Source organism: Apodemus sylvaticus, chromosome 14 (assembly GCF_947179515.1).
Source record: "Apodemus sylvaticus chromosome 14, mApoSyl1.1, whole genome shotgun sequence".
Lineage (NCBI taxonomy): Eukaryota > Metazoa > Chordata > Mammalia > Rodentia > Muridae > Apodemus > Apodemus sylvaticus.
This window is the reverse complement of record NC_067485.1, coordinates 62,119,505-62,147,200: the sequence shown is the minus strand read 5'-3', so window position 1 is coordinate 62,147,200 and position 27,696 is coordinate 62,119,505. Positions and strand designations below refer to the sequence as shown.

The 27,696-nt window shown below is 40.7% G+C and overlaps 1 protein-coding gene across 1 annotated transcript in view; it reads right to left on the bottom strand.

The window, feature by feature from the left end:
• The window catches only part of C14H10orf67 (chromosome 14 C10orf67 homolog), an 86,993-nt gene that overhangs the window by 28,971 nt on the left and 30,326 nt on the right, over nucleotides 1-27,696 (bottom strand). The window contains exons 6-10 of the mRNA XM_052156635.1: nucleotides 22,765-22,912; nucleotides 21,621-21,679; nucleotides 16,871-16,936; nucleotides 3,178-3,240; nucleotides 1,970-2,218 (exon numbers count right to left, since the gene is read on the bottom strand). Coding sequence (XP_052012595.1) covers nucleotides 1,970-2,218; nucleotides 3,178-3,240; nucleotides 16,871-16,936; nucleotides 21,621-21,679; nucleotides 22,765-22,912 — 585 coding nt within the window. The remainder of the gene's footprint in view (nucleotides 1-1,969; nucleotides 2,219-3,177; nucleotides 3,241-16,870; nucleotides 16,937-21,620; nucleotides 21,680-22,764; nucleotides 22,913-27,696) is intronic.

The following is a 27,696-nucleotide window of genomic DNA, read 5'->3' as shown; positions in this document are numbered from 1 at the left end:
GAAGGCAAGGCATGCGCAGTCATACTTGGTATTCTCTATGAACTGTGGGGACTCCAGCTCAGATCCTCATCTTGTACAGCTTGTACTGTCCTCTGAACTGTGTTCCCATCCCTTTGATCACTTTTTGTTTGGCGAGAAAAAAAACCAAAATTATTATCAGGATTATAAAACAGTCACTTCTAGAATTGAGTGGCTGTTCAGTCACTGCAAAGCCGCTTCCTCGGAGACTTACCCAGTGTTCCACTTGACTCTGCTTTTTATAGTGAAAATTTTTCCTTCTTTCCTTCCTTCCTCCTTCCTTCCTTCCTTCCTTCCTTCCTTCCTTCCTTCCTTCCTTCCTTCCTTCCTTCCTTCCTTCCTTCCTCTTATTTTTTGTATCTTGGTTTTCTTTTGTCTTTCAGACAAAGCTTGCAGTGTAGCCCTTGCTGGCCCCAGACTCACTATTGTAGCCCAGGCTGGCCTTTGTCTCCTCTGCCTCCTCTGCCTTCTCTGCCTCCTCTGCCTTCTCTGCCTCCTCTGCCTCCTCTGCCTCCTCTGCCCTCTGCCCTCTGGTCTTTGCCTCTGCCTCTGCCTCTGCCTCTGGCTTCTGACCTCTGGCCTCTGGCCTCTGCCCTCTGACCTCTGCCCTCTGGCCTCTGGCCTCTGCCTCTCTGCCTCTGACTCCTGAGTGCTGGGACCACACAGTACCAGCTGGGATCACAGCTGAGAATGATCTCTCTTACTTCTTGATGCTTCCTCCCAAGTGGACTGACTTTGATAGAGTAATGCTGGACCCCCCTCTCTCCTTCTCTCTTCCTCATTCTCTGAACATGATCCACCTGTCTAATTAAGTGGCTTAAGAGGCCTAGATCCTTTCCTGTCTCCTTTGTGAAGCAAGGTACACACAACTGTATAATTCTGCTCTGACTTTCCATGCCTTATATATAGGCAGATTCTGCTACCTGTAGAGGAAGAAGAAGATGGGACCTTGCAGAACATGAGTTGGGGACACAGAAGATCTAAATGTCTAAGTGGACACTTTATGTGAAGGGATATACACTGGCCCAGTGAGTCACCAGTTAGACCTAAAATCTTGTCTAGTTACATAATTCATGGTGCCCACAATCTATATGCACCAAGATCCATCATTATCCCCAAGACTAAGCACAAAGAAAGTCCTCCCTAGGATCATTAGAAAGAGTAGTCTTGGAAATACACTGCCTAGTAATAAGCCATACCTTTGCTACTTGTTGCTCTCATTCAATACCCTTACAAAAGAAACTTAGGGAGAAAGGATTTATGTTGACTCTTAGTTCCAGGGTATTACCCATCATGGTGAAGTCAAAGCAGAAAAAAGTTATATCATCTGGTCATACTGTATGCACAGTCAGGAAATAGAGGGAGATTAATACTTGTACTTAGCTAGCTTTCTCCTTTGCATGTAGTTTAGAACCGAAGCCCAGGGAATGGTGCTGCCCTAACTCTCACAAGCCACCAAGCAGCAGAACCTCAGAGAACTGTTTCTTAACATGGTTAAGGAGAACAACAGCTTATAACAGTATGCATTTCTGTTCCCAATAGTGCTATTTAATCTAGCTGAGAAACATGAACTCCTGTGAGAGCAAAAGGACCAGGTCCTTCCATTTCCTTCAGAGAGACATCAGCAAGGAGTTGGTGCAATTCCCCTCTGTCAAGCACTTAAGAATGTAGGTCTCAGATTTTGCTAATCCAACAGAGATTTACGAAGGCTTATGAACTAACCTATACAATTCAGTCCACAGTGGGTAACAGTATCACTTTGAGAAAGCTAAGGGACTTACCAAGGACACCCTGGTTAGCTTCCAGAGCACTTAACTCTTAAGTGAGTGTTGGGTGTGTTAGGCAATGGGCCAGGAAGTGGGAGGAGCGGGGCTGGAAAAAGGCTGACTAGACAACAGCCCTGTATATGTGAAGAATGTGAAGTGCAGTAGATGGCGGTGATGAGTCTTACGTGCTTTTCTGAAGGCTTTGCAACGAGACTTGTAAACATATCAGTAGTGGAAGGAACAGTGATCGTCGTCTCGGTAACAGAAGCAGAAGGAACAAGTGGAGCACCAGCATACTTCTTCGACGAAGCCTTCTTTTTCATCTTTGGAGATACACTGAAGGAAGCTGAAGGAAGATGTATGAACTGTGACCCCTCTCGTGTTTGCCGTGTTACGTGGAAAGAAGACTCTCTTCCTTTGGCAAATGTTCCTCTCTGCCCAAAAAGAGCCAACAATTATTCTCATTTTACCTTAGAGTTCCATCCCTTACCTGGCCTCCCCTGAGCAGGAATCTCAGAATGGGAAGTTTCACTCTCACGGGATGCTAACATCTGTCCTTGTTCCTAGTTGCACAGCCCACCCTCACCTGCCTTGAGTGGTAACTGGAACTGAGTGTCCCTCTATTCCATTGTTCTAGGAAAAAACATGCAAACAGATGCATTCCTTGGCAGCAGCTGTAGGGACAGTCTTTGTAAAGCTGGGGAGGTGGCAGTCTGAGGTTTATAAAAAGGTGGGAAGGAGTGGGAAACAGAAAGGGGGATGTGTGAGGCAGGAGCTTGTACCCTAGACAGCAGCCTGTCTGAAAAAACAGGCTTGCTGGTTCTACTGTTCATTCTCTTCCTCCACTCCCCACTTCCCCCAGCTTCTATCTCCTACCTACTGATCTTGTTTCAAGCATCTTGCTTTCTTTGTGGTGTGTGTGTGTGTGTGTGTGTGTGTGTGTGTGTGGTGGGGGGCATGGATCCTAGTGTTCTTAGAGTTCAGAAGGTATTGGATGCTCTGGGGCTGGGGTTTGAGGTGTTATGTGCTAGGAACCAGGCTCTTCTGTAAGAGCATCACTTACTCTTGATATCAAGAACTTTTATTTAAACTCATTTATGACAAAGCAATGGCATGTTCTTGAACCGGGAGAGAACAATAGCAATAGAGATAGATAGATAATAGATAAATAGATAGATAGATAGATGTTAGTTAGATGATAGATGATTGAAAGAAAGAAAGAAAGAAAGAAAGATAGATAGATAGATAGATAGATAGATAGATAGATAGATAGATAGATGTTAGCTAGATGAAGATGATAGATGACAGATGATAGATTATAGATGATAGGTACTTGACAGATAGATGAGAGATGAGAGATAGATGATAGATAGGTAGGTAGATTCCATACAACCTTGCCGGTGGTTATACTGGCATACTTTTTTTTAATTTCAATATCATCTTTCTGTCTGTTGATCTGTAAAAAACAAGGGGCATATTATCATTTATCATTTGCAAAGATTAAAAAGAAGAAATCATTACAAAACATCTGAAACATAGCGTATACTAAATATAATTAGAAAGCAAACTTGTACCTAGAAAAAGTTCCTTAACGTAAGTGAACAGAAATACATGTGTGATTATTTCAGTTGTTAGTTAGCATCTATTTACCCCTTTCACACAATAGATTATATAGTTACATGCGTCATTGGCTTACTAAGTATATTTTGATACATTATTATAGTCTTATAATCCTCATAATTTTATAAAATACAAGATAATTTAACATCTAATTATCGACAATATTAAGAATGAAATTTTGCTTTACAAGTTAATACTGATTTCCAGTCATTAAAAGTAATTCTATCAAAATATTCTATTAATGTGTGCTTCAGTAATACTTAGACTTGTTTAATATAAATTTATAAGTTATGATAATGATTCAAATCATGGCTAAACTTATTCAAAATTAAAAGGTGATGGGAAATCCATATAGCCATTCACCTCATTGGCATCCAAAGTCTTCTCACTCTAAGCATTATCAGAACTGAATTGAAAAGTGTCTTATAACATCTTGCTATCTGAGAGGACAGTTACTGATGCCCAGGAAGGCCTATATTAAGTATTATAAGTGAGTTTCAAGTTAAACCTAGTATTATAGTCAAACCCTATTACAATAATTTAACATTTTCTCCATAATCTTCAATATAGCCATTGTCAAATTCAATCCAGTTTTCACAATAATTTAAAAGTTCCTTAGCACTCAAATATCCAACTGCTTCAACCCTTCTATTCTTCACAGCTGACTGCATTTGAAAAAAAAATCGTTTGAGTATAGGAAGGAACTGATTTGCTTGAGTTGATTTTATAACCAGCCACTTTGCTGAAGTTGTTTACCAGCTGTAGGAGTTCTCTGGTGGAGGTTTTCGGGTCACTTAAGTAGACTATCATGTCATCTGCAAATAGTGATAATTTGACTTCTTCCTTTCCAATTTGTATCCCCTTGACCTCCTTAAAGGATAAGCAGGCTGAGAAAGAAGTTGGGGAAACGACACCCTTCAAAATAGCCACAAACAATATAAAGTATCTTGGTATGACTCTAACCAAACAAGTGAAAGATCTATATGACAAGAACTTCAGGTCTCTGAAGAAGGAAATAGAAGAAGACCTCAAAAAATGGAAAAATCTGCCATGCTCGTGGATTGGCAGGATTAATATAGTTAAAATGGCCATCTTGCCAAAAGCGATCTACAGATTCAATGCAATCCCCATCAAAATCAGAACTCAGTTCTTCACAGAGTTAGAAAAAGCAATTCTTAAATTCATCTGGATTAACAAGAAACCCAGGATAGCTAAAACTATTCTCAACAACAAAAGAAATTCTGGGGGAATCAGTATCCCTGACTTCAAGCAATACTACAGAGCAATAGTGTTAAAAACTGCATGGTATTGGCACAGTGACAGACAAGTGGACCAATGGAATAGAACTGAAGATCCAGAAATGAATCCACACACCTATGGTCACTTGATCTTCAACAAAGGAGCCAAAAACATCCAGTGGAAAAAAGATAGCCTTTTCAATAAATGGTGCTGGATCAATTGGAGGTCAGCATGCAGAAGAATGCGAATTGATCCATTCTTATCTCCATGTACTAAACTTCACTCCAAGTGGATCAAGGACCTCCATGTAAAACCAGACACACTGAAACTAATAGAAAAGAAACTGGGGAAGACCCTTGAGGACATGGGCACAGGAGAAAAGTTCCTGAACAGATCACCAATAGCTTATGCTTTAAGATCAAGAATTGACAAATGAGACCTCATAAAATTACAAAGTTTCTGTAAGGCAAAGGACACTGTTAAAAGAACAAAACAGCAACCATCAAATTGGGAAAGGATATTCACCAACCCCACATCTGATAGAGGGCTAATATCCAAAATATACAAAGAACTCAAGAAGTTAGACCCCAGGGAACCAAATAACCCTATTAAAAATGGGGTACAGATCTTAACAAAGAATTTTCACCTGAAGAAATTCGGATGGCCGAGAGGCACCTTAAGAAGTGCTCAACATCATTAGTCATTAGGGAAATGCAGATCAAAACAACCCTGAGATTTCACCTTACACCAGTCAGAATGGCTAAGGTCAAAAACTCAGGAGACAGCAGGTGTTGGCGAGGATGTGGAGAAAGAGGAACACTCCTCCACTGCTGGCGGGGCTGTAAGATGGTACAACCACTATGGAAATCAGTCTGGAGGTTCCTCAGAAAACTGGACATGAGACTTCCAGAGGACCCTGCTATACCTCTCTTGGGCATATACCCAAAGGATTCCCCGGGATGCAATAAAGACACATGCTCCATTATGTTCATAGCAACCTTATTTATAATAGCCAGAAGCTGGAAAGAACCCAGATGCCCCTCAAAGGAGGAATGGATACAGAAAATGTGATATATTTACACAATGGAATACTACTCAGCAATTAGAAACAATGAATTCACAAATTTTTTAGGCAAATGGTTTGATCTGGAAAATATCATCCTAAGTGAGGTAACCCAATCACAAAAGAATACACATGGAATGCAATCTCTGATAAGTGGATATTAATTAGTCCAGAAGCCCTGAATACCCAAGGCACAAATTGCATAACAAATGACTCTCATGAAGAAGTATGGAGAAGGTCCTGATCCTGGAAAGGATTGATCTAGCATGGGAAGGGAATATAAGGACAGAGAAAAAGGAGGGAGGTGATTGGAGAAGGGATGGAGAGAAGAAGGTTTATGGGACATATGGGGAGGGGGGAATCCGGGAAAGGGGAAATCATTTGGAATGTAAACAAAGAATATAGAAAATAAAAATATTTAAAAAAATCGACAGCCATTCATGATAAAGAAAACAGTTCTCAGGAAACTAGAAATAAAAGTTCTTAAATTTGAGAAGTGATTGCCATAAGAAAACATAGGCACCATGTACTTGCTGATGAATTAATGATCTCTTCTTCCATACTCCTAAGAATGAGGCATTATTGCATTTGAACATCGTACTGACAGATGAAATAAAAGGTTTTTTTTTCTACAAATGGTACTGTAATAAATGGATAACTACTTGGAAAAAGCATGAAAATTTACCCCTGTCTCACAGAATATGCAAGATATTTAATGTGAATAATATTCAAAAAATTAAAACCATGAGTTTAGAAAACATAAATACTGTCTCCCTGTATGTAAAAGCTTTTAAATATGCCAAAACAGAAGAGAAATCCATAAACTAGGCTTCAAAAAGTTTAGTCACCAATCACATTTTGGTTCCTGGTATCCACATTGGTGGCTCATAACTGCCTCTAACTGCAGCTCCAGCAAATTTCAATGCCCTCTTCTGCCCCCCTTGGGTACCTGTATTTATGTGTACCCCACTCCCTATTTAATTTTTAAATAATTAAAAATTAAAATAAATCTTTTTTTAATGAACAGAAAAAGTACAACTGGGTAGAAAATATCTAGAAATATAGGTTATAAAAGGTTGCTATTCAGGAAACAGTTCGTGGGTTGTGTTAACTACCAAATTTTGCCTGGTTTGGCAGTATTTTCTCACCAATAGTCAACTCAGAGCATTAAAGTGGACCATTATTTTGAAATAATTGGAGAGCCATATGCGTCTATAATAAATGGATGTTTACCCAATTTCCCCAATGGAAACACCTTGCAAAGTATAGATAGTACAATCTCTCTACCAGAAATTTGACATGAACTCTAACTGGACTTTGGCTATTTTGTGGTTCTTCACTCTTCCACCCTTCTCTGCCTTTTCTATCCTTCCAACACTAGAGAGGGGCAGAAAGAATTGGGGACAAAGGAGGTGACATTCTTGTTAGACTACTTCCTGCTGATTAGGGGCATTGAGAGTTCCTTGGGGCAAGTTTGGTTTCACCATTGGGATATCTACTTTCTTCTTTGCCCATGACTACTTTACTGGTCTGTGACCAAGAGCGAACAATCAACAACCCATCTATAAGGGCCCTAGCAGTTATATACCTTCTGAAAAGACCCCAGAATCCCAAACATTACACAACCACAAAAACTATCTGCAGTTGGCAAAACCAGCCCCTGCTAGAACCCGAGGCAGACCATCATGAGCTGTGGTGGACAATCTGAAATAGCCCACAGCCCACACCTGGAATAAAAACAAAAACATATGCTTATAATATTTCTGTTTGTTCAAAGAAACCAAAACTCCAAAATAGTCACCACAATGAACAGAGTAGAGGGAGGCATCATTGTATCTTGTCTGACTGTCAAGTCTGGACAGGCCAAATGCTAGGGAATGCCTGCTTCTCACATGGTTCAGTGTGTGTGTGTTTATATGATGTTTGTATATGCATTTAGTTCTATGAAATTTTATTACACACATAGAATTGCATATTTTCCACTACAGCCACAGGACAAAAGAATTCCATAACCACAATGACTTTGAGATACCTTTTTTAAATTTTTACTTTTTAAAAATTAGATATGTCCTTAATTTTCATTTCAAGTGTTATCCCCTTTGCTGGTTTAGCCTCCTCAAAACACACTATTGCACCCCCTCCCCCTACTCATCAACCTAGCCATTCCTTCTTCCCTGTCCGGGCATTCCGCTATACTGGGGAATCCAGTCTTCTCAGGACCAAGTGTCTCTTCTCCCTTTGATGACCAACAAGGCTATCCTCTGCTTGAACTTCGTTTGTTCTGTGAATCATGTCTTGGGTAATCAAAGCTTTTAGGCTAATATCCACTTATCAGTGAGTATATACCATGTGTGTTCTTTTGTAATTGGGTTTCCTCACTCAGGATGGTATTTTCTAGTTCCATCCATTTGCCTAAGAATTTCATGAATTCATTGTTTTTAATAGCCGAGTAGCACTCCATTGTGTAAATATATCACATTTTCTGTATCCATTCCTCTGCTGAGGGACATCTGGGTTCTTTCCAACTTTTGGCTATTATAAAGAAGGCTGCTATGAACATAGTGGAGCATGTGTCCTTATTACATGTTGGAGAATCTTCTGGGTATATGCCCAGGAGTGGTATAGCTGGGTCTTCCGGTAGTACTATGCCCAATTTTCTGAGGAACCGCCAAACTGATTTCCAGACTGGTTGTACCAGCTTGTAATCCCACCAGCAGTGGAGTAGTGTTCCTCTTTCTCTACATCCTTGCCAGCACCTGCTATCTCCTGAGTTTTTGATCTTAGCCATTCTGACTGGTGTGAAGTGGAATCTCAGAGTTGTTTTGATTTGCATTTCCCTGATGACTAAAGATGTTGAACATTTCTTTAGATACTTCTCAGCCATTCAGTATTCCTCAGTTGAGAATTCTTTGTTTAGCTCTGTACCCCATTTTTAATAGGGTTATTTGGTTCTCTGGAGTCTAACTTCTTGAGTTCTTTGCATATATTGGACATTAGCCCTCTGTCTGATGTAGGGTTGGTAAAAATCTTTTCCCAATTTGTTAGTTGCTGTTTTGTCCTATTGGCAATGTCCTTTGACTTATAGAAACTTTGTCATTTTATGAGGTCGCATTTGTCAATTCTTGATCTTAGAGCGTAAGCTACTGGTGTTTAGTTCAGGAATTTTTCCCCCTGTGCAGATGTCCTCAAGGCTCTTTCCCATTTTCTTTTCTATTAGTTTCAATGTGTCTGGTTTTATGTGGAGGTCCCTGATCCACTTGGACTTGAGCTTTGTACAAGGAGATAAAACTGGATTGATTTGCATTCTTCTTGAACTAGCACCATTTGTTGAAAAGGCTATCTTTTTTCCAGTAGATGGTTTTAACTCCTTTGTCAAAGATCAAGTGACCCTAGGTGTGTGGGTTCATTTCTGGGTCTTCAATTCTATTCCATTGATCTACCTGCCTGTCACTGTACCAATACCATGCAGTTTTTATCACTATTTCTCTATAGTACAGCTTGAGGTCTGGGATGCTGATACCCCCAGAAATTCTTTTATTCTTGAGAATAGTTTTAACTATCCTGGGAATAGTTTTTTGTTATTCCAGATGAATTTTATAATTGCGCTTTCTAACTCTATGAAGAATTGAGTTGGAATTTTGATTGCAGTGAATCTGTATATTGTTTTTGGCAAGATGGCCATTTTCACTATATTAATACTGCCAATCCATGAGCATAGGAGATCTTTCTATCTTCTGAGGTCTTCTTAGATTTCTTTCTTCAGAGACTTAAGTTCTTGTCATACAGATCTTTCACTTGCTTGGTTAGAGTCACAGGAAGGTATGTAATATTATTTGTGACTATTGTGATAGGTGTCATTTCCCTAATTTCTTTCTCAGCTTGTTTGTCTTTTGAGTATAGGAAGGCTACTGATTTGTTTGAGCTAATTTTATATCCGGCCACTTTGTTGAAGTTGTTTATCAGCTATAGGAGTTCTCTGGTGGAGGTTTTGGGGCCATTTAAATGTAATATCATATCATTTGTAAATAGTGATAGCTTGACTTCTTCTTTTACAATTTCTATCCCTTTAACCTCCTTTTGTTGTCTGATTGTTCTAGCTAGAACTTCAAGTACTATATTGAATAGATATGGAGAGAGAGAAGGCAGCATTGTCTAATCCCTGATTTTAGTGGGATTGCTTCAAGTTTCTCTCCATTTAGTTTGATGTTGGTTAATGGTTTGCTGTATATTGCTTTTACTATGTTTAGGTAGGGGCCTTGAATTCCTGATCTTTCCAAGACTTTTTACATGAAGGGATGCTGAATTTTGTCAAATGCTTTTTCAGCATCTAATGAAATGACCATGTGGTTTTTTAATTTGATTTTATTTATGTAGTGGATTACATTCATGGATTTCCATATATTGAACCATCTCTGCATTCCTGGGATGAAGCCTACTTGATCGTGGTGAATGATCGTTTTGATGTGTTCTTGGATTTGGTTGGCTGGAATTTTATTGAGTATTTTTGCATTGATATTCATAAGGGAAATTGATCTAAAGTTCTCTTTCTTTGTTGGATTTTTGTGTGGTTTTGGAATCAGCACAATTGTGGCTTCATAGAACGAGTTGGGTAGTGTACCTTCAGTTTCTATTTTGTGGAATAGTTTGAAGAGTATTGGTATTAGGTCTTCTTTGAAGGTCTGATAGAATTCTGTACTAAAACCATCTGGTCCTGTGCTTCTTTTGGTTGGGAGAATTTCAACGACTGCTTCTATTTCTTTAGGGGTTATGAGACTGTTTAGATGGTCTATCTGATCCTGATGTAACTTTGGTATTTGTTATCAGTCTAGGAAATTGTCCATTTCATCCAGATTTTCCAGTTGTGTTGAGTATAGGCTTTTGAAGTAGGATCTGATTATTTTTTTGAATTTCCTCCGTTTCTGTTGTTATATCTCCCTTTTCATTTCTGATTTTGTTAATTTGGATACTGTCTCTGTGCCCTCTGGTTAGTCTAGCTAAGGGTTTATCTATCTTGTTGATTTTCTCAAAGAACCAGCTCCTGGTGTTCTTGATTTTTTTTCTTTTGTGTAGTTTTTTGTTTCTGCTTGGTTGATTTCAGACCTGACTTAGATTATTTCCTGCCATCTACTGCTTTTGGTTGTATTAGCTTCTTTTTGATCTAGAGCTTTCAGGTGTGCTGTTAAGCTGCTAGTGTATACTCTCTCCAGTTTCTTTTTGGAGGTACTCAGAACTATGAATTTTCCTTTTAGCACTGCTTTCATTGTGTCCCATAAATTTAGGTATGCTGTGCCTTCACTTTCATAAAACTCTAAAAAGTCTTTGATTTCTTTCCTTATTTCTTCTTTGACCAAGTCATCATTGAGTAGAGCATTGTTCAGCTTCCATGTGTATGTGGGCTGTCATTTTTGTTGCTATCGCAGAGCAGCCTTAATCAGTAGTGATCTGATAGGAGGCATGGGATTATTTCAATCTTCTTGTATCTGTTGAGGTCTGTTTTGTGACCAATTATATGGTCAGTTATGGAAAAGGTAGCATGAGGTGCTGAGAAGAAGGTATATTCTTTTGATTTAGGAAGAAATGTTCTATAGATATCTGTTAAATCTATTTGGTCCATAACTTGTTAGTTTTGCTGTGTTTCTGTTTAGTTTGTGTTTCACTGATCTGTCCATTGATGATAATGGGGTGTTGAAGTCCCCCACAGTTGTGTGAGGCGCAATGTGTGCTTTGAGCTGTATTCATGAAGGTGGGTGCCCTTGCATTTGGAGCATAGAAGTTCAAAATTGAGAGTTGTTCTTGGTAGATTTTTCCTTTGAAGAGTATGAAGTGTCATTCTGTGTCTTTTGATGACTTTTGGTTGAAAGCTGATTTTATCCAACATTAGAATGGCTACTCAAGCTTGTTTCCTGGGACCAGATGCTTGGAAAATTGCTTTCCAGCTCTTTACTCTGAAGTAGTGTTTGCCTTTGATACTGAGGTGTATTTCCTGAATGCAGCAAACTGCTGGGTCCAGTTTAGGTATCTAGTCTGTTAGTTTATGTCATTTTATTGGGGAATTGAGTCCATTGATGTTAAGAGATATTAAGGAATAGTGATTGTTGTTGCTTCCCGTTATTTTTGATGTTATTTTTATGCTTGTGTGGTTATCTTCATTTGTGTTTGTTGAAAGAAGAACACTTTCTTGATTTTTCTAGGGTGTAGTTTCCTTCTTGTGGTGGAGTTTTCCATCTATTATCCTTTGTAGGGCTGGATTTGTGGAAAGATAATGTGTAAATTTGGTTTTGTCATGGAATATCTTGGTTTCTCCATCTATGGTAATTGAGAGTTTTGCTGGGTATAGTAGTCTGGGCTGGCATTTGTATTCCCTTAGGGTTTGTACGAGATCTGCCTAGGATCTTTTAGCTTTCATAGTCTTTGGTGAGAGGTCTGGTGTAATTCTGGTAAGTTTTTCTTTATATATTACTTGACCTTTTCCCCTTACTGCTTTTAATATTTTATTGCATTTGCTGTTTTGATTATTATGTGATGGGAGAAATTTCTTTTCTGGTCCAATCTATTTGGAATTCTGTAGGCTTCTTGTACGTTTATGGACATCTCTTTCTTTAGGTTAAGGAAGTTTTCTTCTATAATTTTGTTGAAGATATTTACTGGCCCTTTAAGCTGCACATCTTAACTCTTTTATATACCTATAATCCTTATGTTTGGTCTTCTCATTGTGTACTGGATTTCCTGGATGTTTTTGGTTAGAAGATTTTTGCATTTTATATATTTTTGACTGTTGTGTCAATGTTTTCTATGTTATCTTCTGCACCTGAGATTCTCTCTTCTATCTCTTGTATTGTGTTGCTGATGCTTGCATCTATGATTCCTGATTTATCTCCTAGGTTTTTTATGTTCAGAGTTGTCTCCCTTTGTGATTTATTATTTCTAATTCCATTTTTATATCCTGGATGGTTTTGTTCAGTTCCTTTACTTGTGTGTATTTTCCTGTAATTCTTTAAGGTATTTTTGTGTTTCCTCTTTAAGGACTTCTACCTGTTTACCCTTGTTCTTCTGTATGTCTTTAGGAGAGTTATTTATGTCCTTCTTGAAGTCCTCTATCAGCATTATGAGATGTGATTTTAAATCCAAATCTTGCTTTTCCAGTGTGTTGGGATATCCAGGACTTGATGTTGTGGGAGAACTGGGTTCAGATGATGCCCTGTCACCTTAGTTTCTGTTGGTAATGTTCTTATGTTTACCTTTTACCATCTCGTTATCTCTGATGGTAGCTGGTTTTGCTGTCTCTGAATGTGGCTTGTTCATGTTCTGCAAGCCTGTGTATCAGTACTCTTGGAAGATCAGTACCCTTGTGGCGATAATTGTGTATGTAGCTTTGTGGCCCAGGATCAGCTCTGGGTGCAGATGGAAATCAGATGACTCCTGTCCTGGCTTCCCCTGGGTTCTTGTGTCCTGAGGGTTTTGAACTGGTTCCTCTGAGCAGCAGGGGTGTTCCTACCTGCACTCTCTGGCTTCTCTGCACTCCTGGTTGGCTAGCTCTCTCCCTGCACCACTGAGCTTTCCTGAAATCCCGGCATCATTTTCAAATGGACAGCAGACTCCTGATTAGTCATTTTGTGATTATCAATCTTCATTTCGATGATCTTGGTCTTGTGGCAGTTTTTCTCTCCAAGGTGAATATGTACTGGGCCGGCACCACGCCTGCCACCACTGTGCACACACTGGTGCTCGCCACCACACCCACTCGTGCCCACTCATGCCACGGCTTCACAGTCCATTGACAGGCCAGCGTGAAAATCCAGGGACTATGGGAGCCAGGGATGTGGCCACAAGCACCCCAACCCGGAGCCCCACTCCTCGCGGGGGAAACCGAGGGCCCCTGGCTAGGAATATTTTAAACTTATTAAATAGTATAGCAGATGTCAAACTGTAGTCCAAGGGTCCTCGTAGTCCCTAAGGCCATTTGTGATTCTGTAAAATATAAATTATTTTCATAACGATAAAATGTTAATTACCTTAAATCTTTCCTAGTTCTCATGAATTTACGGTGGAGATTGTTAGAGATTATGTGAACAACAATTGACAGAGGGACTTTTTCCTGTCAGCAGCGTCCCTCTGCCCTTTGGGCCGTGTAATTAGATAGCACAGGTTGAGCAGGACTCTCAGCTGTGCACGCTGGACGGACCAGTGTGTAGGGAGTCGCTGAGACTCTGAGAGCAGAGCTGCCCTGGACTGCCTGGCATACAGTGAGCAGTCACTCGCTGCTCATTGGTGCTAGTTTCCACAGAGGAGGGCCATTCGTCCCAGAATTTTGGCATCAGTGAGGTTTTGTTCAGATCACCAGGAACATCGGTGTCCCAGATGGCCAAACAACTGCCATATTGCACACAGTAGGATTGGGCCGGCTTGAAGCATGCACTAAAAGGAATCTGGTAACAGAAGCGAGTAGAGCTCAGGAGTCTGCTGTGACCCCAGAATGGTCTAGGGCAGAGCCTGCACTCCCTGTCAGAGAGATGGAGCGTGTGGAAAGCAGTTGAAGGAAGGCACTTTCTTTTCTGACAGGGACTCTCTCCTTTACATACTTCTAGATAAAGTTTTAAAAATTGCTTAAGAATTGTATAAGAATTGATACATAGCTATTTCCCGTGTTCCCCCCCCCCCAAGCCCCATCTAGGGATACAATTTCTCCATATGTAATTGTGGGGATCTGAAGCTTACCCCCCAAAAAACTTGCATGTTAAAGGTGGAGTCTGTAGACTATGAGTCCATGCGCAGGGAAGCTATGGGGTCATGAGATCTCTGGCCTCATCAATGGATTTCTACGTAAGTGTCAGCATTACTAGGAAGTAAATGAAACGTCAAGGTGAGGTTTTAGCTAGAGAGAATATGAGGCACGCCCGTATGGACTGTATCCTGTCCCTCTGTTGGCTTCTTCCGTCCACCATGAGTTCTGCTCCACTTTCTCTCCCTGCAAATAGTCTACTACATCACAGGCTTAGAAACAATGGAAGTAGAGGGTCACAGAATGGGCCCTCAGAAACCATGGGCCAAAGTGTCTTTTTCTTACTGGGATTTCACTATAATTTGTCTTGTGACAATTCTAACATACATGATTGCCTACGTATGCTTACTGTGTGCTGTGTGTTGTTGTTGTTGTTTGTTGTTCTTACTTTTAAATGTGCATTTGTTTTTTACATGAGACTCTTAATAGGCCAGAAACTATTTTGGGAAACAGTAACAGAAAACCAAAAGCCTTTCAGTAAGAAATGAGATGTGATAAAATAATGGCCAGTTCTAGTCTCTTCCTCTCCTTTTCAGTCCACCCATACACTGATTTCTGGACAGACACAGGTGAGCATGAACCAGCACTGCCAACGATCCTGAACGAATGCTGTCTCCTTCTAAGGCCTGGTGGTGACAAGGGAAACTGGTCCACCATGTCAACCTTGGTCCCAAGGACAGATTTAAACTCATGCTCATACTGAGAACTCGAACCTCCAAACTGTCTGTAAGCACATTAAAACTCTAGCACCATGCTGGGCTTTTTGTTGTTTGCTTTTGTTCTGGGTTTTTTGTTTTTTGTTTATTTTTGTTTTGTTTGAGGCAGGTTCTTGCTGCTTGGCCGCAAGATGCAGGGCTAACAAAATAAAATGGGTTTGGTCCCCCATCCCCCACCCCCACCCCCACCATGAGCAACACAATAGCACCCGCTGAACTCCTAAGGTTTTTTAAAAGAGAGAGAGAGAGAGAGAGAGAGAGAGAGAGAGAGAGAGAGAGAGAGGGGGGGGAGAGAGAGAGAGAGAAAGAGAGAGAGAGAGAGAGAGAGAAAGGAAGGAAGGAAGGAAGGAAGAAAGAAAGAAAGAAAGAAAGAAAGAAAGAAAGAAAGAAAGAAAGAAAGAAAGAAAGAAAGAAAGAAAGAAAGAAAGAAAGAAAGAAAGAAAGAAAGAAAAAGACAGATCAGGCAGGCCTTGGAGACTACTCCCAGTACAGGCATGAATTCCCTGCTGAAGGGCTCTTTCAATTGCTACTGACAAACTAACAATGTCACATTTACTTTACGCCCAATAAAAACACTTCCCTTCCCCGTAATCACTATGTGTGTATTTAGCTGTTTTATGTGTGTATTTAGCTGTTTTTCAAAGCAGAGGCTGGACTTCGCTAGAAGGGCAGAGGCAGATAGACCCCAACAAGTTCACCCACAGGAGGGCGGCTTTTTATATGCAGGTATTTAAAAGTAAAGGACCCCAAATAACACATTTGCTAACACGTGGTGTTTATGAACAGTGGGTCTTAAAGTTCCCCCCTCGCCTGGATTCCCAAGTTGGTTTCATAGAAGGCTTCATTGTAATCCAGGACCATTGTTTTGAATTAATTTCTATGACAAGGAACCCAAAACACAGGGTGCCCCAGGGTAACAAAACAGAGTTAGGGAGACAGTCACAACTTGGCACAAGTCTGACAAGCTGTGGAAAAGCAAACGCTTCAGTGTGTGAAGTGGCGTGGATTTCCTGGGAGCAACCTATTCTCCTGCACACAGTGTCATATTCTTTCCAAGCCCATTTCAGACCCAAGTCAAGCTGTGTTTTATTTTTTATTATAATAAACACAGTTTACTGTAACAAAGACATACTAGTGGTGGTCAGCTGACAGGCAGAGCTGCCCCTAGAGCTGGTGGTGAGGGCCTGGGGGTGGGGGAGTCAACTGATAAAAGACCAGCCGTCTGGAAAGTTCTCTTAAAAGAACATAAAAAGGCAGTGTTTTCTTGAGACTAGGACGGAATGCCAAAATATCTAGCTGCGCTCTTTCCTTGTCGCTGGTTACTACAATTTGTAACTAAAAATAGCAAATCCTTCCAAATCCCAGGCTTTCAAATTCCCTTTGGTTTTTAGATTTATAAAATGAAAATACTTTATACATCCATCTTCAGTAGTGACACTGTTTCTTACCCTGGAGTTTACCCCCTGTTTATCAAAGCGATATTCCAGCTTTTCCAACAAACATCTATTTATAAGTCTCTGTAATTGTACATACACAGGGTCTTGACGAAGGAGACATAATAATCTGCTCACAGCAGCTGTTACATGCGAAGCACCTGAGACATTCAGGTTAGGCTAAAGTCAGGTTAAAGCGAAATCAGATTCCTTAGGGGAAATAGAAATCCTCTTACCATATCTTGAATGGCTAGTTTTTCACAGTCCAGTTCATACCTTAGTCTGTCTCTACTATCCATTAGCTGTAATAGAGGAAAAACAGGAAAATTTGACTAAAGAGAAGAACACAAGACCTAAGCTGTTTTCCTCAGCAGACTGTAGTAAAAACACATTTTAATGTGGGAGAAGAATGTGACCAAAGGGAAAATTAATTTCCTATAGATTATGTTCTGATAATCATATATAAACATACTAAAATACTATACTATATAATCATATATAAACATGCTAAACATACTATAAATATATATAAACATATTAACACACAAAACAATGCGAATGTTTATTAATTAATAGTGCTTAATTATTACATTACTAGTATAATTCATAATAATAGTGAACAATTAATAATGCTACTATATTACTCACCACTTTTCTCGCCACATTTGTCTTGGGTGTGACACCGTGATGGGACAGGGTGAGTTAATCTGCCCCCAGAATAGCTTTGCTTATCTTTTAGTATGACACATCTGCTTGCTTCAGGTTTTGATGATATATTTATTTGCACATCAAACCATACGTTTTGACGGAACACTCTCCTTAAAAACCACTTTTTACCTCTGTCCTTATGACACTTTTTTTTTGTAGTTGAAACAATTGCTGTTTATGTAGGTAAAATTCAAACCTTAATTTAGATCTTTGTTCAACTCAATCAATTAATTGTATTTACTAATCTGATAAACATCTCTAGAGTCCCCATTCAAGACTTTGCACTGTCTACTGTTTCTCCAAGTTACTTCCTGAATTCTCGCCCTGCCTCGGATCCCCATTTCTTTCTTCCCATTCATCTTCATGAAACACAGGTCTGAGCCTAGCACAGAGTCCAGGTTTGTCCGCGAACTCAGAAGGCATCCGACCCTTTGGTATGAATGGCCCTGCCCAGTGCTCCTGACCATCGCTGCCTCTTCCTCTTATACACTCTCAGCTGGTGAAAACATACACCTTGCCCTTTAAGAAGCAGATTCTTACTGTTCTTAGGATTCCCTTCTGGAGCCCCCTCCATTCTCCCCCCCCCAGCTCTGTCTGGCTTCCGGAGACAGCTCAATGCCTTTCCTTTGACTGGCTTTGACCCTCCTACCACCCACGCTGAGCAGCTGAGCGTGCCTCCGTGCTGTCCCGCAGTCCCTCGGCTTGCTGGGCGTCACATTTCTACTGTGCTCGGAGCCTCCTGATCTGCCACATACTAGAATAAGGGCTCAAGATGAGATTGTGAGGTGGCAGCGGATGGAAAACAGGCTTACAAACTCTCTTGTTAAATTAAATACGGATTTTGAATCACAACATGAAAGCTACTGAATTCTGTCCTGTAGAGCACTTATCTCAGACTCAGTCTCCAATTTGTTCTTTTATCACACCTACTGCTTAAAGAAGGAGCTCGTGTCTCAGGTGAAGCTTGTGACTTTGTCTTTTCCATTTTTTCTTTTTCTGCCCACTGCTTCCCCAGGCTCCGGTTTTCCTCTTTGTGATCTACCACAGATTGTCATCTTGTCATCTCAATGGTCCCTATGACATGAGTTAGCCACGCCATGTTTCCAGACGTCCCAGAACACACCTCACACTGCACGCTCACACTCAGCTGCCAGCTTCTGAGCCCTCCTGCACTGTGGAGAATAATAGCCCAAGAGGGCTGGGTGAGAAAAAGAATGGGACTGTTTGCAAAGGGTTTCTAGAACTTTCCATTTGAAACCAAGTTTCTCTTTTCTATGTATTTATCACTCTGCCCTTTGGTCTTGGTCTGTTCCTTCCTAGCAGGTCCCACACACCGTGTGTGTGTGTGTGTGTGTGTGTGTGTGTGTATACATACATACAAACATTTAAATTTTTTCTAACACTAGTGACACTCAAAAACACCCAATAAACATACTTGAACTAATTTACTGAAAGGTGTTGGGAACAAAGCAACAAAGGTCTGTTCCCTCTCGTTTAACAAGGTCTGACCTGCTTTCCAGTCGACAAAGCACCTTCACAAACATTATTATCTCTATATACATAGTAAGCCAGGGAGAAAGAGGAAGGGAGAGTGGAAAGAACTAGTCCACAGGAGCACAGAGTCAGAAATAAAACAGGAATCTAGGTTCTTTCCTCTCAGGAATAAGTGAGCTTATACTTTGTGTCTATTCAGAACTGCAGTGATTGTAAGGAAAAGCAAAGGAGAAGCATAGGCCTTATAGAGGAAGACGGAGATGAAGGAGATGTCCTGTATTACAGCAGATTACAGTGGTCGTTGACTGACCCTCCCACAGGGGTCACATATCAGACATTCTGCAGATCCGGTATTTACGTTATACTTCATAACAGTAGCAATATTATGTAATTTTGTGGCTAGGGGTCACGGCAACATGAGAAACTATATTAAAGGGTCACAGCTTTAGGAGGGTTGAGAGCCACCGTATAATAATCATCTAGAATAGAGCTGGCAAACAGAAATGCATTGTGAGTCATATACATAAATTCAATTTTATAGAAGCCTTGCTAAAAAGTAAAACATGATGTTACAATTATATTTTATCTATCTATCTGTATATACCTCAAATATTAATATAAATACCTAGTGAATATTAAAATTATGATGGAAATATCTCATATTTTATATTGATTTTTTAAAAGAAAACACTGTGTATATCTTTTTGAATTCAAGACAAATTTGAGAGTTAAATTTTTTATCTATGGCCGGGCGGTGATGGCGCACGCCTGTAATCCCAGCACTCTGGGAGGCAGAGGCAGGCGGATTTCTGAGTTCAAGGCCAGCCTGGTCTACAGAGAGAGTTCCAGGGCAGCCAGGGCTACACAGAGAAACCCTGTCTTGACAAAACCAAAAAAAAAAAAAAACATTAAAAAATTTTTTTATCTATGTAGATTTTAGTAAACTTCCAAATGACAAGAAGGATCCACTATCTAAAGTTCTGAAAACAAAGATTTTTTCTATTCTTTGAAATAAGCATTGGGTTTTTTCCCATTTATAATTGCTCAAAATAAATTCTCTCAAATGCAGCAAATGTCCAGGGGCCACATGTGGCCAGAAGGCAGACCTGAGCACCATGGATCTAGAACCTGAGGCAGCCAAGATGGACACAGGGCATGGTTTGCACCCTGAAGGACTTACAGGGGACATTCCTGGCTTTAACTTCATATTGTGTTCCTCACAGACAAGACTGTAGCTCATCATCGCTAGAGGTCCTAAACACAGTGGCCCGAGGAGCTTTTTAAATGAGCAGTGTGCTTCCCTGGGAGCAAAGTGAGGCCAGAATCTGGAGATTTCCTTTTAAGCCAACAAAGCTGTTGCTGAGAATCTCCGACCTGTCTGTCCAGAAGCCACTGCTACTTAGTGGCAGCAGGGTTTATGGTGCAGCTGTAGGAAATTGGGTGAAGCCCCAGAAAACGAAATCATTTCATGGAGACCTGCTTAGCAGAGGAAAACATGTCTGAGCTCTGACCTGTAGGTGTTAACTACAGCTTTTGAAGCTGATTTTATCTGAACTCCAAGAATGTTGTGCAGTGAAAAGTCAGACCTGGTCAGAACCACCCTAACGTGGGTCCATGTGGCTACCATGCTTTTGAAATGTGGCTTATGTAATTGAAGAACAAAGGATCTATATATCTATACCTATACCTATACCTACATCTATATCTATATCTACATCTATATGTATATATCTAATCTATATCTATATCTACAGATACACACACATATATGTACATGTATTCCTTTTTATTCCTTTTAAAAATATTTATTTTTATATGCACGGTTGTGTTGCCTGCATGCATGTCTATACACCATGCATGCAGTGTACTTAGAGGCTATTCGATCTCCTGCAACTGGAGTTACAGCTGGTTGGGCCAATTAGAAGAGTAGCCGATGCTCTTAACCAATGAGCTATCTTTCCAGCTCCAAGAACCATGTTTTTAATTTTGCCTAACTGAACCTAAAAATTGATAATTCACTTACTGGAAAGTATGTACCTTTATAATACATAATTTGGGGATGGGGATCTGCCTCTCATCTGCAGCTCTATGAACTCTAAATGCATCTTCAATCTATGCACCAGTACAGGTATATATTTCATGGTGGGAGGCATGGTCCTCAGCACAGGTGAGATAGGCTGCTGTCTGCTCAGGAACTCACAGTACAGGAAAAACTGCACAGGGAAGAAATATTGCTCAGAAGACTTCAAGCAGGGGTATCTCACCAGCGTGGGCCTCATGAGGAGAGAGTTTCTGCTATGGTCCTGTGCCTCAGGGGCACCAGAGAATCTTGATTTTCATGGCACTTAAACTTTTCTTGCTTTAAATGAAGATTGATCTAGCAAAATAATTCATTCTTGTCTAGAAATAAGAGCATCCTTCAGCATCTGGCCTGAAGACAAGATGTGACTGTGTCCTCATTCTTACTTATAGATGCTTACAGGCAAAGTTAGGAAGCTCTCAAACTCCTGTAACTTCTCTGTTTGTTTCAACCAACAAGACAGATGCTCATACATCCACAAATAGGTGATGGCCACTATACCATTGGGTTTCCAGTCAGAATTCTTAATTACTAGATACTTTATTCCAGATAACAAGGAAATATTTTGTTAAAATAGCATAATGGCAAAATGCATGAGACAACTTTCCCTGCATGTGAAGACGCCCGGTGTGGTGTCATTTAGCCAATGGTACTGATATTTCAATTTAAAAAGAGTCATTTATCAATGTAAAAGATCTTCATACCTTTTGAATAGTTCGCTGATCCTGGTCTGAAATCTCTTTCAGATACATAAGTTCATCCTCTGTAAACAAAAGGAGAGAGAGGCCGACCATGAAATTACACGCGTAGGCTTCTGTATTCAAACCGCCTGCTTTGGGGCAGGCTTTAGAGGGACTGGCAGGCCTGGTGAGCATGAGTCTTAGCAGGATGGTGACCTTCACAAACGCCCTTGACATTCACAGCCTTCTCCCTGCTGTTTGGATGGCTGGTCAGATATGGAGTGAGAAATAAGTTCAAGATGCAAGTGTGGTTGAGGGCTAAGAGCTTTTCATCAATATTATCGGTGGGCATTTTTTTTTGTTACTGCCAATACAAAGTGTTTTATTTAGCAGGTGGCACTTTATGACTGCTAAGAAAGGCCGCTATCCGAGAAAGTCCTATTATACCACATCAGAAGAGAATTGGATTCATAGTGGTGTGGCGTCCTCCTATACTGAAGAGAGACTGCAATGGATCTCATTTCGCAGTGTTCATACCCGTGTTTTAATCGTTGCTCCGTTCTCACAGAGTAGATTATGAGAACATCATGCAAAGAGGGAAAAAACATCCCACACAAATACAATGACCAAAAGTTAAATCTAAAAGGCACTTTAAAAGCAGTGTACTTCTGGAGATAAAAAAAAATGCACAATTTTTTTTATTGATGTTTGTAGTCTGAACAAAATGAAATCTAAAGTCTCAAGAGGAAAGTTTGCATTTATAGTTCATATCAAAAATTGAATCTAAGTATTGAGTCCCAGCAATTTTCTCTGAAGGGCTAAGCCTGCTTCTCTACATGGTATTCCAACATGTCCCTTATGTAGGTAAAAGTTTAGACCATCGCACACGTGTCTGTTTATAGAACTCCTAAGCAAAGTGGGCAAACTGAGTTGCTCTTTCTTTTCTCTTTTCCTTTCTTTTCTTTTCTTTTCTTTTCTTTTCTTTTCTTTTCTTTTCACAAGGCAAAGGCTCAATAGCACAAATATAGATAAATCCTATGTTCCAAGCAAAGAAAGCTATCTTAAAAGAAAAACTGATTTCTAAACATATATATGTATATATTATAAATATATATTATGAAATACATATATAAATACATATATTACAAAAATTGGTTGACAATGTTACCTAATATTGCATTTTCTTTGATGGCCGCTTGTGATTCCTCCTCCAGCACTGTGATGATTTGCATCAACCTCTCGTTCTCTGCCCTGTAGTCTATAAATTCCTTTTCTGACATTGGTTTTGGAGAGCTGGACTCCTTGGCAAAAGAGTCCTGAAAAGACAGGGGATTCCATATTTCTAAGCAGGGAGCCGAGGATTTAAATATGCAACTCTAAGACAATGCAGATACAGAGGCTCTATCATATAATTTTCTGAATTCTATTACACACTTACAATATGAATAGCAAAAAGGAAGGGGGATAAATAGAACTGGCTGGAAGAAAGGCCACAGTACATTCTGTACAAAGACCCCAGCACATGGGGACATTTTATTGACAGGAATAATGCATATCATACTGTTCCTGTGCCCTCCTCATTCAGGTCAATTCATTATGGAGGCTGTGTCCGGGGAGGCAGCTGGGGCCCCTCCACCCACACTCCTCTCTGAGTGTCTGGAGCACTGTCCCCTGTAACTAGGCAGGCTGGGGAGACCGTGGATGGGCAGCGCCAGGGGGTGGCACAGTGTACGACTAAGGAGGGGGGCTTGTTCCCTTTGTGGTATTTCTCGGCGTCAGCGCTGCCAGTGTGGTGAGGAGCCCATCACATGTCAAGGGGTGACGTGTGCAGGCTGTGAGCCGCATGGCGTCCATCAGGCGCGCAGATATGCACACAGTTGGTTTTCTGCTGGGTGGGGGAGCCACCCAGAGGCAATTCATATTCTGAACATTAACGTGGCTTTGCATGCCTGTCACAGAGGCTGTGCAGGCGGTTAACGCTATTGAAGACTTCAGCTTAAATCTCTATGCAAAGTGATTACCTTGTAAGAAGGTTTCAGGATAACTTACAACAAAAGACTTTAAAGTTATAGTTTTAGTAAAGCAAACTCATTTACATTTTTATTATGTGTGTCTTTTGTTTAAATCTTGCCATGTCCATTATGACGGAGGCTTTTTCCTATGCAAGAGAAGTTTATTTGGGAAGGTTGCTCTTTCTTCTTCCTCTTGTCTGTTCCAAAGCTATTGAAAACATCTGAATATGCTCTCCTATGGTTGTCTACGTTTTATGGACACACTTAAAAAAATTAAGATGTCATGGATCAGGGAGACTGATGCAGAATTTTATACCTCATCATGGATCATGCAAATTCAAAATAACAGCCACATTATTATGCTAAAATAGGAAAACAATTTAAATTACCGTGGACTTGAAAATACTTTTGAACTTTAAAGTGACCTTAGCTGAATTATGACTTGTTTCCTTTATAGTAATTCCATGATCTCAAATAAAAAAGAATAACTAGACACTCAAAAACAATGCCATCTTTCTAATATACCGATTTCCTTCTGGAATTGTCTTCTGACTTAACTTTAGAGAAACCAGAAAGTAAATTGTTAAAATGTTTCTCTCTGCAATGATGTTTCAGAAGAAAAACACATGTTAAAATGTCTTGTAATATATTAATAACATCCTCTAAAATTAATTCCTTATTAATGGAATTATAATCATATACATTGGATTTCATAACATTTGACACATGCTGTTGAGTTTTGTACTAAGCTTGGGTACAAATCTTTGAGCTTTTGACCCTTTATTCTATTTAAATTATTCCAGCATAATTAATTTCTAATTTTATTTACTTACTGCTATTGAGACAGATTATCGCTATATAGCCCTGGCTGGCTATCTTGTTTATTTCCTTATTCATGAGTATTTTCCTGCACGCACGTTTGTGTACCACATGCATGCCTAGTGTTCTTGGATGTCAGAAGGATCCCCCGAAACTGAAATTGCAGACAGTTTTAAGCTGCTATGTGGTGGCTGGGAATTGAACCCAGGCCCTCTGCAAGAACAGCCGGCACTCTTAACCACTGAGGCATCCCTCAGTCCCATGACCTTAAACTCTTTATCCTCCTAACTAGGCAACTATAACAGTTGGATAATACACGCATAACTAAAGGAACACTAAGCCTTCTAACAAGCAGCTAAGAAACAAACAGCTAGGTTTCTCTAAAATAAAGGGAGACCCTTAGTATTAATGTGTCTCAGTTAAAATTGAAACTATTATAGAATGTGTTTATGGTCTAACAGGATTTCTTAAAACATAAACAAAGCTGACTGGAATCTGCCTAAGTCTCTATTTCCCACTTGGCAGATAGATCATGGCCATCCATAGAGGATTACATGGGTGCCTGTTATCATTCGCCACCTAAGAACTGCGGGAAGAAAAATCAGATGACAAAGTATTAGCAGCTTCCAGCTGACATGTTTTCTAAACCTCCGTGTGGGAAAACACATTAAGAGGGGCTTTGCACCCCAGCATCAATCCACAGCCTCGGTTCTCCAGAGCTTAGCCTTTAGCTCTGTCTCCACCATCTGGCAGCTGCAGGAACTGCAAGTAATTAACTATTCAGGGCAATGAGGACACTCATTAGCAAAGGGGACAAAGCCCTCCTCCTGGCTGCCGCTCTCCTCCCTCACACTCAAGTGGCGAGTTTTGTGGTGGTGTTCCTCCTGCCATCTGCCCTACATTGCTAGCTCTGTCTTGCTTAAACCATGAAGCGCCTTAAAAATAAACTGCGTATATAGAACGAAGTTTAGGAGGTAGAGACCACTCAAAGAAAGTGAGCTGGGTGCTTAAAGGTACCGTAGCAACACAAGTCAGGACAGGGTCATTTGCAATCATTCTGGAGTTTTAGATTCCCAAAGGTAATTTCCCACTTTCAGTTTTCCATCATTTTATGAAAACGAGGCTTTAAATAGATGGGAGACATGCAAACCCTCTTGGGAACAAGGCTTACAGAATGTCTGATTCCAGGTCTCAGAACTCGAAGCTGAATCCGGAAAGAAGTGCTTCCCAAAGCAGGACAATGCAGAGTTCCCCGTGTGCTCTTGACCAAGTGCCTAGGCATCACGGAGCAGGTTGTTGGAGGTGTGGCTTCTCAGGCTCCAGCCCAAGCCTCCTGTGTGAGCCTCTGTATGAACAATCTTTGCAGGTGATGCACATGAACCAGGGTCTGAGAAGTTCCTTGTCCAAATCTCTCTACGTGCCTGCCTTCTTGGCAGTTGTCTCTTGTGATATTAGCATCTCAATTCTGCAGACTTCAAGGATGGCACTCGGACGTCTCAATTTGCGGATGGTTGGGGGGGGGGGAGGTTGGGGAGGCAGGATTCTAATGCGTGCCCTTGACTCGTGACAGTCACATAGAAGAGCAGGTGCTTCCCCAGTGAGTGACAACCAGGAAAGTGACCCCTAGGATAGCGCAGCCCTGCAGAGTAGCCATTTTTTGAATGATAGCTCTGTCTTAGTGTTAGTAGCAACGAGCAGATCTGTTCATCAGTGGAGGGTGGGTAGATAAGGCTTGCGCAGTCTGGCCATAATGGGGGTTAGAAGGAAAAATGAAACCGCCAATCCAATAAAGAACCATAGCTGAAATTTAAGTCAGTATGCGGTGTGCACAGGCAGGTGACTGCGGGTGTGCACACAAGCACACAGATGTACTCTCTCTCTCTCTCTCTCTCTCTCTCTCTCTCTCTCTCTAATGGGGTAGATTTCTTTACATCTCACGGAGATCAATCAGCAGACAGCATGGCAAACCAGAACCCACAAAAGTCTGCAGCTAAGTCACATTGATTTCCCACAGAATACAAACTGGAAAGAAGCTGTTGCCAGGTCAACTGGCATTAAGAATATCATCTGGAGCACAGGTTTCTGCCATTTGGAGAGCCTGCTCTTTGCCTGCCACTGGCAACTTGGACTACTTGTTGAGTAAACTTGTTTTATTCTAGCCAATCTCTTCCGATGTCCCTCAGAACCAAGCCAGAGAGGATAGCTGGACCATTTAGGGACATAAATAAGGTACGAATGAGATTTGATTATCAGAAGAATCATTCAGTGTTACGTGGATACGCAAAGCCAGCTTAATTTCGAATGTTTTCAAAGTATTCCTCTCCATATTTCCCCTAAATATGTGTTCACTAGTAATGTGTGTGTGTGTGTGTGTGTGTGTGTGGTGAGGGCGAGGCATGAGTGACATGCCATGTGTGTGTAGGGCAGACAGCTTTGTGGACGCTCCTCTCACCTCTGGGCTTTAGGGACGGGACTCCGTTGCAAGCACTTTTACCTGCTGAGCCGTTTGCTGCCCTTCTCCTTAAGGCCTTAACTGTTTCTCTAAGTTCTGCCCTCCAAATCCAGTTGCAGATTAGCATTGTGTGACTGGGGTGTGTCTGGGGTGGGGTGGGGTGGGGTGGGGTGGAGGGGGATTTCTGAGCCACTAGAGGGGGCAGCTGTCTACACTGAAACTTCAAATGGAAAGCTACAGCTGAGGACTTACACAGCAAGTTTGTTCCAAGAAAGAGAATTTAGTAAAATGTTTTCCACAGGCCGACTGATAGGGAACGACGCTGACATTCAAAATAAAAATCTGAAATCTGAAGTTGTAGAAATTTTTGGACAAGGGAGACTCAATATGGGTTGGTGTGTGTGTGTATGTGTGTGTATTTCTGTGTGTGTCTGTATGTGTGTGGTTTTTATGTATGTGTTTCTGTGTGTGTCTGTCTTTATATGTGTGTGCTCATGTGCACACAAACATGTGCGTGTATGTCTGTGCTGAGACCAGAAGGCAGTCAGTCTCCTGGTGCTGGAGTTACAGCTGGTTTGTGAGTAGCCCAACATGGGTGCTAGGTACGCAATGCAGGACCACTGGACGAGCTCACTCTTAGCCCCTGAGCCCTTAACACCTTCAGCTCCTGAGAGAGTCTCTAAGAAAAAAAATCTTATTTGCAAATTTTATAACAAGTATTACTAAACTGCACAAGAATTCTGGATTCTCAGCAGAATCGAAGCGAGAGAGGCTTCGGCCTGATTCTAGACCCCCGGTTCTTACTTCCCCATAATTT